Source organism: Rhincodon typus, chromosome 4, assembly GCF_021869965.1.
Source record: "Rhincodon typus isolate 14 chromosome 4, sRhiTyp1.1, whole genome shotgun sequence".
Lineage (NCBI taxonomy): Eukaryota > Metazoa > Chordata > Chondrichthyes > Orectolobiformes > Rhincodontidae > Rhincodon > Rhincodon typus.
In genome coordinates this window covers 74,172,382-74,192,193 of record NC_063335.1, presented here as the reverse complement: position 1 = coordinate 74,192,193, position 19,812 = coordinate 74,172,382, and the positions used below count along the sequence as shown (strand labels likewise).

Here is a 19,812-nt window from a genome sequence, read left to right as displayed (position 1 = left end):
GGTCACCGGACCCGAAACGTTAACTCTGTTTTCTCCTTCACAGATGCTGCCAGACCTGCTGAGCTTTTCCAGCAACTTTGTTTTTGTTCCTGATTTACAGCATCTGCAGTTCTTTTTTTTATTCAGTGTTCCAGGTGGCGACCAACTCAATTCCCTGAAAAAAAACTCACAGGCAAAGGCACACATATCATAGAATCCCTACAGTGTGGAAACAGGCCTGGTGACCCAACAAGTCCACACCAACCCTTGGAGTATCCCACCCAGACACATCCCCCTATAACCCACACATCCCTGAACACTATGGGCAATTTAGCATGCCCAATCCACCTAACCTGCACATCTTTGGACTGTGGGAGGAAACTGGAGCTCCTGGAGGAAACCCGCACAGAGAATGTACAAAGTCCACACAGACAGTCGCCCAAGGGTGGAATTGAACCTGGGTCCTAGGTACTGTGAGGCAGCAGTGCTAACCACTGAGCCACCGTGCCGCCCTTTATATCTCTAGGAGAAAACTGTTAATTATCTAATTCTAAATACACTTTGAATTCTTTGGATATATTCCATTTACCTATGCCGAAGATGAGCCATTCTCATTTCCATTTGATTTCATTTTTTTCTGTTATTATTCTTTTGTATTAAATTCGGTTCCATTAATTACCATTATAACTGATTCAGGAAATCTGGAGAAACCTTGCTATCCAGAATATAAAGCAAAAAGAGACATGTTTTTGCAAGAGTTTTAAAAAAGGCAAATAGACATATTACTGTGCAGTTTCAAGCATTACCTCATTTCACTTGTCTCTCTTACAAAAAAAAAGTACATACAATTTTCTCAAATGTAACTTGCAACATTATACCTGACTTTCCTTCTTTCAAAATTATTCAAAATTGACAACAACTGACTCAAGTTTCTTTTGTGTACAGCTTCTGCAGTGTTGTTGAGCTAACAGGTTTTAATTCATTTCTTCCTAAATAATCTATCTCAATTTTTTTCCTGACACAAATTAAGACTATCCAGACTGTTTCCAGTGGCCCTTGTTTTAAATTAAAATTTAAAGATTTAAATTTATTTGCCCTTTAACATTCAATTGAATTTCTGATTGCAAGTATAAACCAGCTACTTGCATCAAGTAATATTATCAATCCAAATTTCAGAAACAATTGCTCCGGGCTTCGTGGTTTTAAACAGTGATCTTATATTGGGGGTTCTAGTGATTGCAGTCAGTTTAGGGTTCTCCTGATTTCAAAGACTCTGCTTCCATAAGACTTCCAGCTCCCTTGATGTGTTCTTGAAACTTGTTCAGAAACAAGAAAAAACAAAATCCACTGGCACTGGAAGATGCCCAGTGGGTTAATAATACCTTGAATCACAAATCTCACCACACAAGCTATGTGAGAAGATTTAAACTGCCAGTGTTGACTCTGCTGATTTTAGAAGGGGAGGAAGCCAAGTGACCAGGTGATATCCTGTCATACTTTCACGTATTCGGTTTAACAAAAACACTCAAAAAATCTTTTGATAATGTCAACTGACATTTCAAATTCCTATTGTCTTAAAGAAAACATTTTCTAAGACGGTAAACAGACAAAACATTTCTCATGCCAAAATTTGGAGTTCAAAAAGGTTTATCTATGTTTTGAGAACAAGCTAAACCATTTTTCTTTCACACATCCACAGCAGCTTAAAAAAATCTTTTTAAACTTTTCAATGAAATAAGATTTCAAGTCTTGAATCTGTGATGCTTTCAGACTACTCCTTGTTTTAGTATTCATTTCAGTCGAATATTAGGAATGCTCTCCTTGTAATTGTTATGGTTACCCTCTGTGATTTTTTTTTTCCTTTATTCATTCACGGGATGAGGGTGCTGCTTTTAAGCAGCATTTATTACCCATCCCAGTTGCCCCGGAGGGCAGTTGAGAGTCAACTACATTGCTGTGGGTCTAGAATCACATGTAGGCCAGACCAGGTAAGGATGGCAATTTCCTTCCCTAAAGGACATGAATGAACCAGATGGGTTTTTCCCAACAATCAGCAATGGATTCATGGTTATCACTAGATTCTTAATTCCAGATTTTTTTAAAATTGAATTCAAATTCCACCAGCTGCCATGGCAGAATTTGAACCCAGAATGCTATCTTTTTCCTCTGGACTAACAGTCCAGCAATTATACCATTAGGCCATTGCATCCCCACAAGGCAATTTTCACAGAGGGGTTCTTTAACTTTACTGGGAGAAAGGGACTTGCTGATTTCTTCTCTAACTGTGCCAAGGGGCCTACTCCTTCGTCCACCCCTTCTGGGGTGGACATTGCACACTGGCTTTTTCTCACTACACAGAGATAAAACAGTGGGAGAAACGCTGTCAACAATATTCTCAAGATCTTGCAAGATAACAGTCCCAACAACTGTCTGTTCACAGATTTCTGTTGGGCATGTTTTGAGTTTTTTTTACATGAGTGGAGCAGTCCATTTCACCATCGGTTTCAACATCAATATCCAATTTTTCCAATCGCAATGTTGGGTCTACCTGCGGTTTTTTTCTTTGTATAGGGTACAATGCTTTCCTGTTGAGAATCATTTTTGCCTTGTAGCTCTTTTTTCAATTCCCACAGCTTTCTATTTTCTTTATCCAACTGTAAAGCACAAAAATGGATACGGTAGGCTAACTTACTACGTGCAGTTTCTAACTCAGTTCTTCCTTTTGTAAACTCTTTTGACAGTCTATCAAAGGATGTTAATTAGTTGCACTTATAATTTCAGTATATATACATGTATAATATGTAATGGCAATTACTTAAAAAGTCTTCGATTATGGTGGGATCAGACTTTCCCATCGACTCTTCACTAAATAACAAGCTTTCTCTTTCCCACTAACATTTTATGCTCTTCTGTTACACTCAGGGAGAAATCAGAGCTCTGAGTAAATTTAATGGCACGTACCTGATGTTATTCTGTTAAGTTTTCCAGTATAATTAAGTTATTCCAATGTCTTCTTTTGTTATATTTTAACTATAGTGAATGAATAGCATAGGTTTTGCTTAACGTCAAGTAGTTTGACCAATTGAATTGCATCTAGAACACAACACCTTACACTTACTTTTAAAATAAGGACAAATTAGGGTCTAGACTATCTTATGAATATATTTTGGTGGGGTGGGGTGTTTGGTCTGGTCCATAAAAAATCAGGGGCTCTTGTCAGAATCAAACTCTCTAATTCCAGGTTGGGTTTTGGATCATTGGCCTCAAAGGCAGGGAGTGGTGAGGGTTAGTGGTTTTTATTCGGGTGTTGAATTTGGGTTGGTTTAACCAAGGTGTGCCTTCTGTAGTAGTGGCTGTTTCAGTCACTAGGAGTTCTCTTGGGGGGTGGAAGAAATCACCTCAGGTTTTGTATAGAAGTGAGCAAGGTAAAGCTTTCAGAATTAGCAAACAAGCTCAAGTTGGTGTTGTCTGTGTCTGGACAAAAGGGGAGATAAGTGTGACAGTCGTGTAGCCATTGGAATCTTTAGAAATGGCTAAAATTCAATTGAAAATGAAGCAGTTTGAACATGAAAAGGAAATGAAACGGTTTGAATTACAATTAAAAACAGAGGAAAAAGGAAATGGAAGGAAGGCCCTAGCAAAAGAAAGGGAGAAAGAGAGAATTTTTGAACTTCAGAGATTGGAACTGAAAAGTCAGAGTCAACTTAAAATGGCGGAGGTAGAGGTGAAAAATGGGAGTAGTGATGAGGATAGTGATGGAGAGCAATCCCATCGAAGCCAAGGTCTGGCGGGGAATCTGTTTAAATATGTCTGAGCATTGCCTAACTTCAACAAGAAGGATACAGAAGCCTTTTTCCACTTCATTTGAGAATGTGGCTAAACAAATGAAATGGCCATTGACTATGTAGGTATTGTTGATCCAAATAAAGTTGGGAGGTAGAGCTAATGAGGTACTTGCAACATTATTAGAGGACGTATCTGCAGAGTAGAATGAGGTGAAAAATGCCATCTTAAGTGCACATGAGCTAGGACCAGAAGCTTACAGACAACGTTTTAGGAATCTAAGGAGGGACCCTGCTCAGACATACATTGAGTTTGAAAGGATCAAGCAAAGTAATTTTGATAGGTGGATAAGGGCATTGAAAATAGATCAAACATATGACACTCTTAGAAAGACAGTTATTTTGGAGGAGTTCAAAAATTCACTTCCTGAACTCATGTGGAAGAGCAGACAGTCAAAACTGCGAGATTAGCAGCAGAAATGGCAGATGATTATGAATTGGGTCATAAATCAAAGTTTGGCTTTAAACATCATTTCAATCTGTGAAGTATAGAAATTGGGGAAAAGAGAAATCTCCAAGTGGTAAGGGTAAAGGATATCTCATTGATGACAGTAAAGAGTTTAACACAGAGTTAAAAGGAAACCCATTAGGAGGAAGAGAAGTAAAAATGCTCAGGTGCTTTCACTGCAGTAAATTAGGCCATGTAAAGTCGCACTGTTGGTGGTTTAGAAAAAGCACTGGGAAGACCCATGTGGGAAAACCGAACAAGCCGGTGAGTTTTTTTGAAGTGGTCAAGGAAAGCACAGCAGAAGCTTAAAAAGCTGCAAAAGAATATACAACCTGATTAGGATTGGGTGGAGAGGAAAGTGTCAGATCTCGTTAGTGTTGAAGTGTTGAATTCATGAGAGAAAAGTATAGCCCCGATGTTTCCTGACTCTGTGGTAACTAGGTCACAAAGCCACGAAGCAGGAAGAGAAATCAAGGACTAAAGATAAGGAAGTTGAAATTCAATTGTCAGAGACTATGTTTGATCAAATGATCGAGAGAAAACATGAACAGGTGGAGGACAAAGTAGATTTTTTTTTAGTTCAGAGAAATTAGCTGAATTACAACAGAAAGAGGAAAAACTAAAAGCAGTTTTATCAAAAGGCATACACAGAAGAAGCATCTGAGTGTATCCCAGAATGTTACTATCTTAAAAATGACGTCTTGATGTGGATATGAAGACTATTACGTATTCAGGCAGATGAGAAATGGGCAGCGTTCATCAAGTTATACTGACAGTGGGCTATAGAAAGGTGGTGTTGCAGGTAGCACATGAATTACCATTAGGAGGTCATCTGGGAGTAAGGAAAACTCAAGCCAAAATACAGAAGCATTTTTATTGGCCTGGATTGCATATGGATGTGGTTGAATTTTGCCAGACGCATCGTACGTGTCAGGTAATTGGAAATCCTCATTCCTGCATTTGAGGACAAGGTCCTGATTGTGTAGGACCCCTACCTAAAACGAAAAGGGGAAATAGCACTTGTTGACCATAATGGATCAGTTTTCCAGTGGCTATTCCATCATGGCTAAAAGAATTGTAGAAGAGTTACTCAAATTTTTTAATAGATATGGACTATCCACAGAAATACAATCAGATCAAGGGTTAAATTTAATATCAAAATTATTCAAGTAAGTTATGGATAGCTTAGGAATAAAACAATTCAAATCCACCGTGTACCATCCAGAATCACAGGGAACATTAGAACGGTGGCATCAAACTTTAAAGATCATGTTGAGGGCTATAAAGTCAAGACTATCCAGATGATTGGGATGAAGGAATTCTGTTTGTACTTCTGCAATTAGAGATGCATCTAATGAATCAGCTAAATTCATTCCATTTGAACTAGTTTTTCCGCATAAAGTTGAGAGCACCACTGAAATTAATTAAGGAGAAATTTTTGAGTCAGAGTTCAGAGACTACACATTTGGACTGTGTCAAATTTTAGGGAAAGATTAAATACAGTGGGTGAGTTGGCTAGACAGCATTTGAAAGCAGCGCAGCATGTGATGAAACAAGAAGCAGACAAGAGATCAAAAATTTGCAATTTTGCTCATGGAGATAGTGTTAGTTTTACTTCCAGTAGTAGGCGAACCTTTAAAGGCAAGGTTTAGAGAGCCTTATCACATCAAAAGAAAATTGACTGAGGTGAATTATTTGATACAAATGCCAGATAGAAAGAAATCTCAGTGAATATGCTCAAAAGGTATTTTGATAGGGAAGGAAAAATAAGAAAAAGTTAGGGTCTAGACTATCTTCTGAATATATTTTGGGGGCCTGTGGTTTGGTCCATAACAGCAGTAGTTCAAAGAGACCAATCTGAAAACAGGTTGCACAGGATTTTTTGGCGTGGCCAAACAGCTTAGAGGAAACATTCTTCAAATTGGCTGCACTTATTTTTACAAAGTGACAGAATGGTAGCTACCACAAGCACATTTTGACATAAATGGTGAATGACTGTGGTCCCTGCATAGTTACCTGTAGAGCACCACTTTCCACCTTTCACCCGTCTGAGAAGCTCTTGTGAGGGGTGGGGGAGGTGGGAGTTAAAATCTGTACAGTTTGCCGTCTAGTCCAGTCTGACTGATCGACAGGGAGACCTAGGTTAGGCTGTGTACACACGGTGGGGCCAATAGGTTATCTTCTGAGGTTTAGAGTCAACGCAACATGTTACTAGAGCCACCACCAAACAAGTTAAAACCATCCACTGAGTTGTGGCTAATTACAAATCAAATATTAGAAAGCTAAACATTATGTATAACGGATATCTGTATCATACCAAATACATCATTATTCTGCAGCTTCTGCTCCAGTGTTATGAGTTGGAGGCTAAGCTGCAGGCACTGCAACACGTCAGGGAGAGGGAATGTTACCTGAATAGTTTGAACCAGGAAGCATTCACACTGTTTGGAATAGAGTCTTCTGTTTTGATCAATGGCCAGGTACAGGAGACTGTGGCTGCAGCTGAGGCAGGAAAAGTGACTCAGAGGCCAGGAGGAAATGGGATGGCATAGTAGAATTGTCTAGTATTCCAGAGACCCAGGTCCTGGGAATTGGGGTTCCAAACCTACCATGCAGATGGGACAATTTGAATTCCATTAATAAATCTGGAATTAAAGGGGGAAATAAAAGCTGGTAATTGCCATTTAAAAAAACAAACCTATCTGGTTCACTAGTGCCTCTTAGGGAAGGAAAACCTACCATAATCACCTGGTTTGTCCTACATGTGAATCCAGAACCACAGTTTAATGGTTGACTCTGAAATGGCCTCATAAACCATGCAGTTCAACAGCAGTTAGGGATGGATAACAATTGCTGACCTTACCATGAAAGCATAAAGAAGGAATCAGGAGCCTCCATCTGTGCAATTATCCAACAAGTTTGAGATTGCTCAATTTGTTTGGATGAGAGCAAGGGCTGTAGAATTGATAAACTGACTGATCATGACGCTATGGTACAGAACAGCTTCTTAATGAGGAGGATGAAGAGTAATGTCCTGGTAGTAGGGAATAGTATGGTGAAGGGGATTAACACTGTGTCTGCCTAGTGCCAGGGCTTAGAGATACCTGCTCAGAGCTGCAAACGAGGGTACAGTGGGAAGGGAAGCAAGGAAGAAAGTTCTTGATAGCATGAGGAGTTAAACACCAAATTAAGAAGCAGATCCTCACAGGTGATGACTTGTGCATTATTACCTGATGCAAATACAAATTTGCACTGGCCAAATTAGGTTTGGGAAACTAATGTAGAGCTGAGAGACTTGATGTGGAGTTGCCGGTGTTGGACTGGGTTGGACAAGATCAGAAATCGCACGACACCAGGTTATAGTCCAACAGGTTTATTTAAAAACACAAGCTTTTGGAGCCTCAGTCCTTCCTCACTCACACACAGACACACACTTTCTCAGGTGCATGCACACACGCACATGCACTCTCCCGCCCCCACCCGCGTGCGCACACACACATGCACATGCACACTCTCTCTCTCTCTGCCTCGTACGCACACACACTGTCTCTCTCCCCAGCCTTATTGTGTCTCTCACACATGCACACACACAAACACACACACACAAACACGTGAATCTAGGGGTGAATTTGTATTTGTAGATGCATTTTATTTTGTTCAAAGAGCCCACAATTTATAGACAATGTGAAATTTTCTAAATTCCTACATTACAAATAAAATTAGTCTGACTCCAAACTAAAATGCAAACATACTCTAAACAAAGTCTCACACCTAATATACATTGTCTGACCTAAAATGTCACTTCTTTACACTGATAAAACCTTTAGTTCTTTCAGGACCGTGACTTGAAAGGAATTTGGGGATTTACATATTAATCAACTAAAACTTTCTAACTGATTAAAGATTTAACAGCATCTTAGGTTTGTTTAGTACATCCTCATCAATGATGTGAACCTTTGTTCTTTTACTTATAAATTCTGTGTCTAATACTGAAGGACTGAGACTCCGAAAGTTTGAGTTTTCAAATAAACCTGTTGGACTATAACCTGGTGTCATTTGATTTCTGACTTGACAGGAAGACCAGCATTGTAGATGTGGGACACTGACACAAGTACTGGGGAGAGTAGGACAGTCTACACCTGAACTATGATGGGACTTGCATTCCAGCGAGCTGCACAACTAGATAAATAGAAGTGGTTTTAAACTAAATTAACAGTGGATAACAAATCAAATTTGGGAAACTGTGGTAATTCAAAGAGTAGAAACCAGGCAACAAAGAAAAGTATTGATATGGGAAATGCTAAACAAACAGCGACAGAAAGGGTTACAGAGCACAAATTTAAAAGTAAATTAACTAATAAGGCTAGAGATTTAAAAATAATAAAACTAAAAGGTTTTATATCTGAATTAACATGGCATTCAAAATAAAGCAGATGGAATGATAGCATAATTAGAAATAAATTAGTACATTTTGATTGCCATTACAGAGAAATGGCTGCAGGGTATCAGAAGATTGAAATCTGAATATTGAAGGGGATATGATATTTAGCAAAGAGAGGAAGCTAGAAAAATGTGGAGGAGTGGCTCTACTAATATTAGCACGATAATACAGTAAGTTCAGGAAAGTGAGGCATAAAAGCGTTTTGGGTAAAGATGAGTGGTTTTGAAGGCATTAAGTCACTTGGGAGAGTGGTGTACAGGTCCTTGAACAGTAGCCATATGTACGATGGACTGTGAGGAGAAAAGAAACAGTAGCGTGTCAGAAAGTTACTGGTATAATCATAGATTATTTTAATCTCCAAAAAGACTGGAAAAAGCAGGTGGGCATCGATAGCCTTGAGAAATTCATAGAATGTTTCAAAATCGTTTCTTATAATAGCACATTCTAGAGATAACCAGAAGGCAAGCTATACTAAGCTTAGGTTTGGACAACAAGATGGGATTAATGAAGGAGTTCCAAAGTAGTAGTGGCCATAATATGATTGAAACAAAAACTGAAATTGCTGGAATCGCTCAGCACATCTAGCAGCGGCAGCTGTGGAGAGAAATCAGAGTTAATGTTTCAGGTCTAATGACCCTTCTGCAGTTCTGTTGTGTTTACAGTTTGAGAAAGAGGAGTGGAGCCATGACTAGTATTTTCAATTTATATAAGGGCAGTTATGAGGGCATAGAAACAAAACTAGCTAAAATAAAGTAGAAAATTAGGTTAAGTGATAGGACCATAGAGATGCACTGGCAGACATTTAACAGGATATTTAAGAATAAACCGAATAGAGATATTTCAATGAGATGGAATAATTTAAAGGGGAAGACCCACGACTTAAAGGAAAAACATTTGATTGTGCAACAATGAATGATGATTCAGAAAATTAAACAAGAAATATAACAGCAAAGAACGACTAAAAAATTAAGAAGGAGGAAAATATTAGAACACAAGAGAAAACTAGCTAGAAATATAAAAACAGATGGTAAGAGATTTAAAAGATAGCTAAAAATAGAGCTGACAAAGTTAACATTGGCCATCTAGAAAGTGAATCTGCAAAATTAATAATTGAAGATAAAGAAATTGTGGATGAATTGAACAGGCATTTTGCTGTGGTCTTCATTGTAGAGTCTATAAGTAACATCCCAAAGATAGCTGTAAATCAGGAAATGGAAGGGAGGAAGAGCTCATGGTTAGAGGGGTATCATATTGGCACTGAGAGAAGATTGGCTGGCTAGCAGGAAAGAAAAAAAGAATAGCCATAAATTGTTCATTTTCTAGTTGGCAAGATATAATGAGCAATATGCCATAGAGATCCGTGCTGGAAGTTCAAACTTTTACAATTTATATAAATGACTTGGATAAAGGGCCCAAAGGTATGGTTGGTAAACATGTTGATAACACAAAGATAGGCAGCAAAGTAAGTTGTGAATGGGACATACGGAGGCAACAGAGAGATTTAGAGAAGTGAATTAAGTGGGAAAAGATCTGGAAAATGGAGTATAATGTAGGAAAAAGTTAAAATGTTGATTTTGGCAAGAAGGAAAGAAAATAAGCGGGTCTGGCAGCATCTGTGGAGAGAATTCAGAGTTAGTGTTTCCGGTCGAGTAACCCTTCCTCACAGTTCTGAGGAAGGGTCACTCAACCCAAAGCATTAATTCTTATTCCTCTCCACAGATGCTGCCAGACCTGCTGAGCTGTTCCAGCAATTTCAGTTTTTGTTTCTGGTTTACAGCATTTGCAGTTCTTTCAATTTTTAAAAAAATAAGCGTATGATTTGAATGGTGAGAGATTGCAGAGCTCTGAGGTGCAAGGGATCTTGTAGTGTATGAATCGCAAAAGGAAATGGTATGTAGGCACAGCAAGCTAATAGAATGTTCATTGCTCGGGGAGTTGAATATAAAAGTAGAAAGGTTATGTTTCAGTTACACAGAGCATTAATGAGACTCCATCTAGAGTTCTGTATAGAGAAATGTTCTCCTTATTTAAGGAAGAATATAAATTTGTTGGAAGCACTAAAGCTGACGAAGGGTCACCGGACCCGAAACGTTAACTCTGTTTTTTCCTTTACAGATGCTGCCAGACCTGCTGAGCTTTACCAGCAACTTTGGTTTTGTTCCTGATTTTACAGCATCCACAGTTCTTTTGGTTTTTACTTGATTAAAACTTGGAATGGGCACATTATCTTATGAGGAAATTCTGGACAGGCTAAACTTGCATCCACTGAAGTTTAGAGTAAGAAGCAACATGTTTGATATATTTAAGAAATTAAGAGATCTTGACAGAATGGAGGTGGAAAGGTTATTTCATTTTATAGAAAAATATAGAACGATGGGTCACTGTTTATAAATGAGGGATTGTCTAAGACAAAGAGGAGATATTTTTCTTGCGAGGGTACTTGAGTCTTTAAAACTCTGTTCCTCAAAAAGTGAAAGCAGAGTCTTGGAGTATTTTTAAGGCAGAAGCACTTTTGCATTCATGTGGTTGTCCTGATGAATGAATGATGGAAACGTTTAGAGACTGTCTCTCTTTCCAAAAATATTTAAGTTCTGTACCACCACATGTTTAATACAAAGTGTCATAAATGTTAGAGATTAGTATCATATCTGCCAAAAAATGTTAAGCTTTGTATTTTTGTTGCAGGAATCCAGGAAGGGCCTCAGTGTAATCGATGTAGAAATAACTGGGCACTGAAATTTGCTATTCTGCTGCTCTATGTCCTGTGTGCCATGCTGACCATTACTGTAGCCATCCTGGGATATAAAGGTATCATCTTGTATTATTCTGAAATCCGGTTCAAATGTTGATTATTTTAAGTATCACTCATGGATCGTTTTGACAGTCGTTTACTTCTGGAACATCCTGGTTCTATAACCATGAAACCTGATGTTACAGCTCAACATAACACACAAAACTAACCCCTGACAATGATTCCATCTTAAAGGGTCAGAGATTTATTTTGGCTTTGCTCTCTTAGAAAAACATGCTTCCAGAAGGCAGAAACCAACATATATAAATAGAGTGCACTGGGAAAGAGACAGCTCATATTTTATGGAAAATAAATTGCTCACAACACCAGCAATTTAAGTTGCATAAATTTCTTGATATCTGTTTTTAGAATTTGCAATTCAATATGGTCTTAATAATTACAAATTTGGAGGCTTTAATTAACTGACCAGAACTTGCTTAATGAGGAAAGGTGAAAAATAATAGTTTCTTGTTTATAAAGCCTGCTTTGAAAAACATTTTTTGGTCATTGGACCATACCAAAGGTACAAATCATGACAATATTCTTGGATTTGCATATACAACTACAGTGATATAAAATTTCAATTTGAGGACTATATTTACAAAACAAAGTTTTCAACTAAAACTTTAGGAACTCTGAAATTCCTAACATGTAACAAATTGCGATGTGATTTATTCACATTATATAAAACATCAGCGGAGTAAAAGTATTGCAAATGTTGAAACTTGAACATTCTTGGGACCACTTATACCGTACCAACTCCTTAAATCTTGAAGGATATTTACTGTCAGGAAGATTTTCAGTCAATAGGATGAACTCCAGCAGGAGGTGACTGTATCCAGAGTGGGTTTGTTCATTTGTGATTTACCGATCGTCCATCTACAAGGCTGTCATGTCGCGTATCAGATAACAGATGAATCTTGACCTTTGCAATAGGGTGTGGTAGTCAGTGAATTCAACTTGGGTTTGTTTATTATTTTTGTAACTTTCTGTGAATAGTACAAAATCATAAATTGGACAGAATCTTTAGTTAAAGATGATGTTGTTCTTGATCAGTGATACTTACTTGATGTTTCTCAATGCAGTCTGAAATAACTCCAGAGGCTGGTATCCCATCACCAAGTCACCCTTTATTTACATGTCCTTGACACTGATCCAGCTCCCTCAGAGCCAGTTCTTAGAGTGAGCAGGATGTCTGATGCTCCTGTTTTTATCTGTCAGCCAGAGCTCCTTGATTGGACCAGATTAACAGGCCCAATCAAGGAACTCCTATTCTTTGACGTCCACCTGTCTGACTTCATTATAATCGTTATATCTCTCCCCGTCTGAGTCCAAGGACATAGGTCAGTTTTTTTTTGTAGCTCCTCCTGGGGTGTTTTAGTACCGGGTCAGGTTCCTCTGACTCTACCTCGGATACGGGCGGCATGTAACGCACAATATGTTGCCTGTTGCACATGGAGCATCTCAGAAGAAATTCATTTGCTTCTTCCGGCGGGAAAGGCATCGAGATGGCGACATATGCCCTGCCCATCTCAGATTCCAAGGTATCGGTATCTTCAACACTTGATGGAGAGGAAGAACCCACGGGTTCTGGAACAGTGGGAAAGGCTATCGAGGAACCGGGCATGCTTTTCTTGCGTACCATTTGTGATTTGCAGCTTTCATGTGCTTGTTCAGGACCATCGCAGCTATCTGAACTTTATATGTCACTGGACCTAAGTTCACCATGCCTCTTAACATTGCAAGTCTATTCCCTTGGTTCCTACACCAAATTTCATCCCCTGAAGTGAACTGTCTCTCTTGCTTAACTGAATCTTGTGTCTGGTATTGGTGTTCCTGACGCTCTTTCTGCCAGACCATTGGACGATGGATGGTAGAGCTGTCCAAATGTCGAATACCATTTGACTTTAGGAAGTACTCAAATTCCCTGCTGGTAGACAATGGCCTGTTATCTGTGGCCAACACTTCCAGGAGTCCATATATTGCAAAATATGCACACAGTTGTTCTATTGTCGCTCCCATGTTTGACGAATGAACTCTATGCATATCCAGCCACTTTGAGTAAACATCCACAATGACTAAGAACATTGAGCCCATGAAAGGACCTGCATAGTTGATGTGTAACCAAGACAAGGGTTTATCCAGCCATTCCCATGAATGTGGGGGAGCTGCTGGCAGTAATATTTGTCCTTGTTGGCACTCTGGGCACTGCCTCACTAATGCAGCTATGTCTGCGTCCAGTCCAGGCCACCAGACATAACTTCTCACCAACAGCTTCATTTAGGAAACCCCTGGTAGAGTTCAGCCACTATCTGTGGTGTGGGGGTGGGGGGGTGGGTGTGGGTGACCTTTTCTCAGGACGATCACTCTTGCTCCCCATAATAATATGCCATCGTCTCTCCAGATCCAATAAATCTTCAAAAGTTCTGGTAGTGACGGCCCTTTGGTTTACCCCATCACCACCAGCTGTTTCAGTTTTGCCAGGATCGGATCTTTCTACGTCCAAAGTCTCATAATGTCAGCTGCGACTGGAAAGGTGTCCAGAAAATTTAAAACCATTGCATACTCTTCTAATGGCGGTACCACCGGTGGTGTATCTGCCAGCAGCAGGCCGCTCAATGTATCTGCATTTGCTACTTGGCCTCCCAGACAGTGTTCCAACTTGTAATTATACACACTTAGAAATAGAGCCCACCGTTGAACTCGGCCTGAAGCAATGGGCAACATGGCTTTGCCCTCTTTAAGTAGACCCAGCCGGGGTCCACCTACACTTCTCTCTGCCTCAGGAAGGCAGCCAACATAAACAAAGACCCTGTCCACATACCAACAGATTCAAGAACAGCTTCTTTCCCGCTGTTATTAGACTTCTGAACAGACATCTCAAATTTTAAATTTAATGTTGATCTCTCTCTTTGTGCACCTTCTCTGCAGCCGTAACGTTGTATTCCTTGCTCTGATCTATCACTCTCATGCACTTTTGTATTATATGATCTGCCTGTACAACATGCAAAACAAAACTTTTCACTGTACCTAGGTACATGTGACAATGATGAGTCAAATCAAATAAAATCAAAAAATTCAAAGGTTTATTGGCTGTTGCTATTACAAATTTATGTCTGTAAAGGTATTGGTGGAATATATGACCAAATATGATCGCCAAATCTTCCTTCTCTATCTGGGGGTATTTACGCTCTGCGTTTGCCAAAGTCCTGGATGCTTACGCTATTGGACATTCCTCTCCTTTGGGCCACCTATGAGCTAATACTACTCTGATGCCATACCAGGATGCATCGCATGTCAATACCAGATCTCGCTTGAGACCATAGTGTGCCAACACCTTTAGAGGATGATAGCTGTTTTTTCACTTCCCTGAAAGCTATGGCTTGTCCAGGCAACCATTTCTAAGGCTGACCGTTTGGTGTTGTTGTAAAGGTGCCAGGATGGAGACCAGTTTACATATGAACTTTCCATAATAATTCACCAGCCCAAAGAAAGACCTAATCTCCGGTCAGGATGTTGGAGTCAGAGCACCATTGATCACCCTCACTTTATCTTCCAATAGGTGTAACCCAGTCTTGTTGACTCTGTAGCCCAAGTAGATCACTTGGGGTGCCTGGAACACACATTTTCCCCTTCTAAAGGTGTATGCCTGCCTGGCTGAAATGTCTAAGGACTGTGTCCAAGTTCTCCAAGATGCACTTTATTGGTCTTCTCTGCTACTAGTACGTCATCTGGATAATTGGCGACCTGAGGTAGACCTTGTAAAATGTCCTTCTTCGTCCGCTGAAGGATTGCACAGGCTGACAATACCCCAGTTGGCAGTCTGACATGTTGGTACAAGCCCTTATAGGTTGTAGCATACTTTTGGGAATTCTCGTCTCACTGCAATCGCAAGTACATGTGGCTCATGTCCGGCTTCGTGACAGACAGCCCTCCCCCTGCCATTTTGTGTATAAATCCTCAGTGTGAGGAATTGGGTATTTACCCAGCTCCGAGGAAGCTGTTTACTGTTTGATTAAAATCCCCACTGATGCAAACTGACCCATCAGTCTTCACAATCAGTATGACCAGTACTGCCCGTTCTGCAAACTGTACCGGTTTGATGATTCTTTCACTTCCCAGCTTTCTGATTTCTGCCTCTACTTTTGCCCGTAAGGCAAATGGCACTGAGTGGGCCTTCAGAATTGTGGAATTGCTTCATGCTCAACATGCAGGGCCTTGACTCCTTTGATAGTCCCTAGATTTTCCTGAAAGACTTCCAGATGTTCAATTAGGACTTAAGGTAGCCATTTTCTAATCGAAAAATGTTGAACCAATCTAGGTGAATCCTTCTCAACCACCTTCGACCCATCGAGCTTGGGCCCAAGACTTTTACTGCAAACAATGGTAACTGAACCAATTGTAAAGTTTCCCTGGTATAGGTTCTCAGTCTGGCTGAGTCTTGTACGAACTTAAGGATTATTGTCCAGAGCCAATTTTGTTAAAGACTGGTTCTTGAAATGAACATTGAAATGGCCACACCAGTATCAACCTCCATTAGAACCAGGTGACCATTTAACCAGACATTTGTTTTGATTGGTTCTGATTTGGAAATTGCTCAGAAATTTAACTGTTCCAAACCAGATATGGGTGGATTTTCGAGGGTGTGCACTTTCCTGGTTATTGGGCTATGAGTTCTCTTAGTCAATTTAGGTCTAGTGGGACTCTTGCAGTCTTGAGGCTGCATGCTGGCAGCAACTCCAATGGCTTGTCAGTACAGATCCTGCAGAAAATTTTAACCATTTGGCCGTAGCTTGGCTTTGTTTTTGGAGTTTTGTTGTGGGCTGACCTCGAGTTCCACTGTTGAGGATATGCCCTGAGTGAGCCTATGCGATTGTCTTCACTCAAGTGGTGTTCGCTAAGCTCAGCCAGACTGGCAAGGATGTTCACTTCCATCAGATTCCTGCATCTTGTATGGTCCACTTGCCATTTTCCAATGACAAAGCCAGTTGTGGTGCCTGTTTGACATCCAGTTGGGCTTCAGCTAGAAGGCACTTTCGCATGGTCACATCATTAATCCCACATACCAAACTGTCTCTGAGCATCTCATTAAGGGTTAAACCAAAGTCACACGTCTCTGCCAGTTGGCTTAACCTAGTCAAAAATCCTGATACAGATTCACCTGGATCTCGAATTACCAAGTAAAACTAATAGCATCTCAGAATTAGAGGAGGCTTGGGGTAGTAATATTCCTTAATTAAATCTGTCAACTCTTGAAAGGTTTTAGTATCTTGTGCCTCAGAGAAAGTAAGGCTTCTAATAACCAAAAAAGCTGCAGGTCCACAAGCTGTCAGGATAATTGCTTTTCATCTGCCTCAACGTCATTTGCCTGGAAAAACTGATGCATTCTTTCCACATACTGCACCCGGTCTTCAGCAGCAAGATCAAATGAGTCAAGCTTCCCAAATAATGGCATAATGCCAGAAATGCTTACCCCAGCTCAAAATGACAACTGTTGCTAAGTGAATTTAGTCAGGAGAGTGCTTTACTCTCATCGCCACTGAAATAACTGCACAAAAGTACATCATGACAATATTCTTGGATTTACATATACAACTAAAGTTACAAAAGTGAAAACTATATTTGCAAAACAAAGCTTTAACTAAAAGTTCAAGAACTCTGCTATTCCTAATATGTAACAAATTGCCCCGTGATTTATTCATATTGTACAAAACATCAGCGGAATAAAAGTATTGCAAATGTTGAAACCTGAACGTTCTTGGGACTGTTCATGCAGCACCAATCCTTAAACCTGAAAGTATGTTTACATTCAAGGAGATTTGCAGTTAGTAGGACGAACTCCGGAAGGAGATAACTTTGTGCAGAGTGGGTTTGTACGTTCATGATTTACCGAGTGTTCCATCAACAAGGCTGTCATTGTCATGTATCAAGTAACAAATGAATCTTGAACTTTGCAGTAGGGTGTGGTATTAAGTGAATTGAACTTGGATTTATTTATTATTTAAAATAACTTTCTGTGAATGGTACAAAGTTATAAATTGGACAGAATCTTTAGTTAGTCATGATGTTTATCTTGATCGGTGATATTTACTTGATGTTTCTCAATGCATTGTGAAATAACTCCACAGAGGCCAATATCCTGTCACTGAGTCGCCCTTTATTTGCACTTGGAGAGTCCTTGACACTGATCCAGCTCCCTCAGAGCCAGCTCTCAGAGTGAATAGGATGTCTGACACTCCTATTTATTATCTGTAAGCCACGGCTCCCTGATTTGTCCTGGTTAACAGCCCCAGTCAGGGAACTCATATTCTTTGAGGTCAATCTGGCTGACCACATTACAATCACTATAAGTCAATACCGTGATTAAAAAATTATGTTGTTCAAATCACTACAAAAACCACTTAGGCACATGTTTTACAGAGACAGGTCATTGCTGATGCTACAAATTTGAAATAAAACAGGAAATTTTGGAAATATTCAGCAGTTCTGGCAGCATCTATGAACTCAGAAACAAAGTTAACAGGCTGGACTTTCAAACAGGATGTGACCCACATTGTTCAATTTAATCGATTTAAAGACCAAAAAGCATTGGTGGCCTTGTAATTTTCACTGAATTAGCAATCCAAAACTTCAGGTAAATATTCTGGCTATGGGTTCAAATCCTAACATGGCAGTTGATGAAATATGTGTTCAATAAATTTAAAAAGCAGACAGAAAGCAGGCTGGCCATCCAATTAGGGACGGTGAGGTGACGGCGAAGGGACATATGATGTATGAATGCTTCTGGGTGATGCAGAGATGGATGAAACAGCAATGTAAAGTAGGAGACTACGAGGGATAACTTCGGCTAAGTCTCCTTTGATATTTCAAAATGCCACAGCTGCCCCACATGATCCTGCCAAGACAACACTTCTAGGGGAAGGTCAGTTGCTGCTGCTGTATCGCAACTGCTGCCCTATCCCTGTAACCCTGCAATTCACATGTTTGACCCACCTAGCCTGCACATCCCTGGACACTATGGGCAGTTTAACATGACCAATCCACCTAACCTGCACATCTTTGGACTGTGGGAGGAAACCGGAGCATCTGGCAGATACCTATACAGACACAAGGAGAATGTACAAATTCCAAACGGACAATTGCCCAAGGCTGGAATTGAACTCCAGTCCTTGGCGCTGGGAGGCAGCAGTGTTAACCACTGAGCCACTGTGCTGCCCAATTTTCACTCTTACTCACATGCTTCTCAACAGACCGGGTATTCCAGATGGCACAGGAATGACACTTCCATAGGCATTATTATTAACGATAACTGACCACTATTGTCTGCCTGCCATGTGCCAATAGGCAGATGATCTGACCCTAAGCTTCCCTCATTTATAATGCCTCAAGGTCAAGATCATGGCATTGAGTCAGCACAATAGACAGTGGAACCCTGCCACGTAAGCCACATCCTGCCTTTCTCCAGGGTCATTGATGAAGGCTCAAGTGACCACCAGCCCCCTCACCACCACCACAACCGCCAATTATGGACTTAATTCTCTCAGGACTCCCAGAGACTGGGTCAGCAAGACAGTGAGGGGCCACTGTCCTCAGTAAATTAGACCCGCATCTCTTGTATTGACTTGAGTAGAAGGGCACCATTCCAAGATAAGTACTGGAAGTTCCACAATTTGGGACCATGACTGAAGGAAACCAGACATGGGCCAGATGGAGACAACTGCTACACCCAGCATTCTGTAGAGGGAGCGAGTGACAAAGACAGCAAGCCTCTACCTACTTGTAACTCTAACCTCTTGTGTGATAAGCTAGCCTAGAAAAGTTAAAAACTGCAAATAAATTGAGGACTCAAAATGTGCATCTGAGCCTACGGAATGCACAAACAAGTAACTAAACTAAAACTGAAACAGAATATAGGCTTGTAAATTAAGCATTGGTTAAACCTATCATTTGCTTTTCTGGATAAAAACCTAAAGTATATACACAAACTATTTGATTGTTAGTGTTGGACTTGCATGATAGTATAATTTATATCTTAAGGAAGGGAAGAAGTCAGGGCATGCCCCTCCCCAGAAGAAAAAATATTCTTTATTGTTCTTACAGTACTTGACTGTACTGCAATCTGTCTTTTAGGGAAAGATGATTTACAATCTAAACTTACAACAAATGTCCAACAAAGAGCCAGGCCTGGTAGGAACTGCAGATGCTGGAGAATCTGAGATGACAAGGTGTAGAGCTGGACGAACACAGCAGGCCAAGCAGCATCAGAGGAGCAGGAAGGCTGACGTTTCGGGCCTAAACCCTTCTTCAAAAA

General features: G+C 40.1%; 1 protein-coding gene across 1 annotated transcript in view; it reads left to right on the top strand.

Moving 5' to 3' along the window:
- colec12 (collectin sub-family member 12) overlaps positions 1-19,812 on the top strand; it is a 190,774-nt gene that overhangs the window by 117,168 nt on the left and 53,794 nt on the right. Inside the window, exon 3 of the mRNA XM_048596315.1 lies at positions 11,396-11,518. Within this exon, the coding sequence (XP_048452272.1) occupies positions 11,396-11,518 (123 nt within the window). The remainder of the gene's footprint in view (positions 1-11,395; positions 11,519-19,812) is intronic.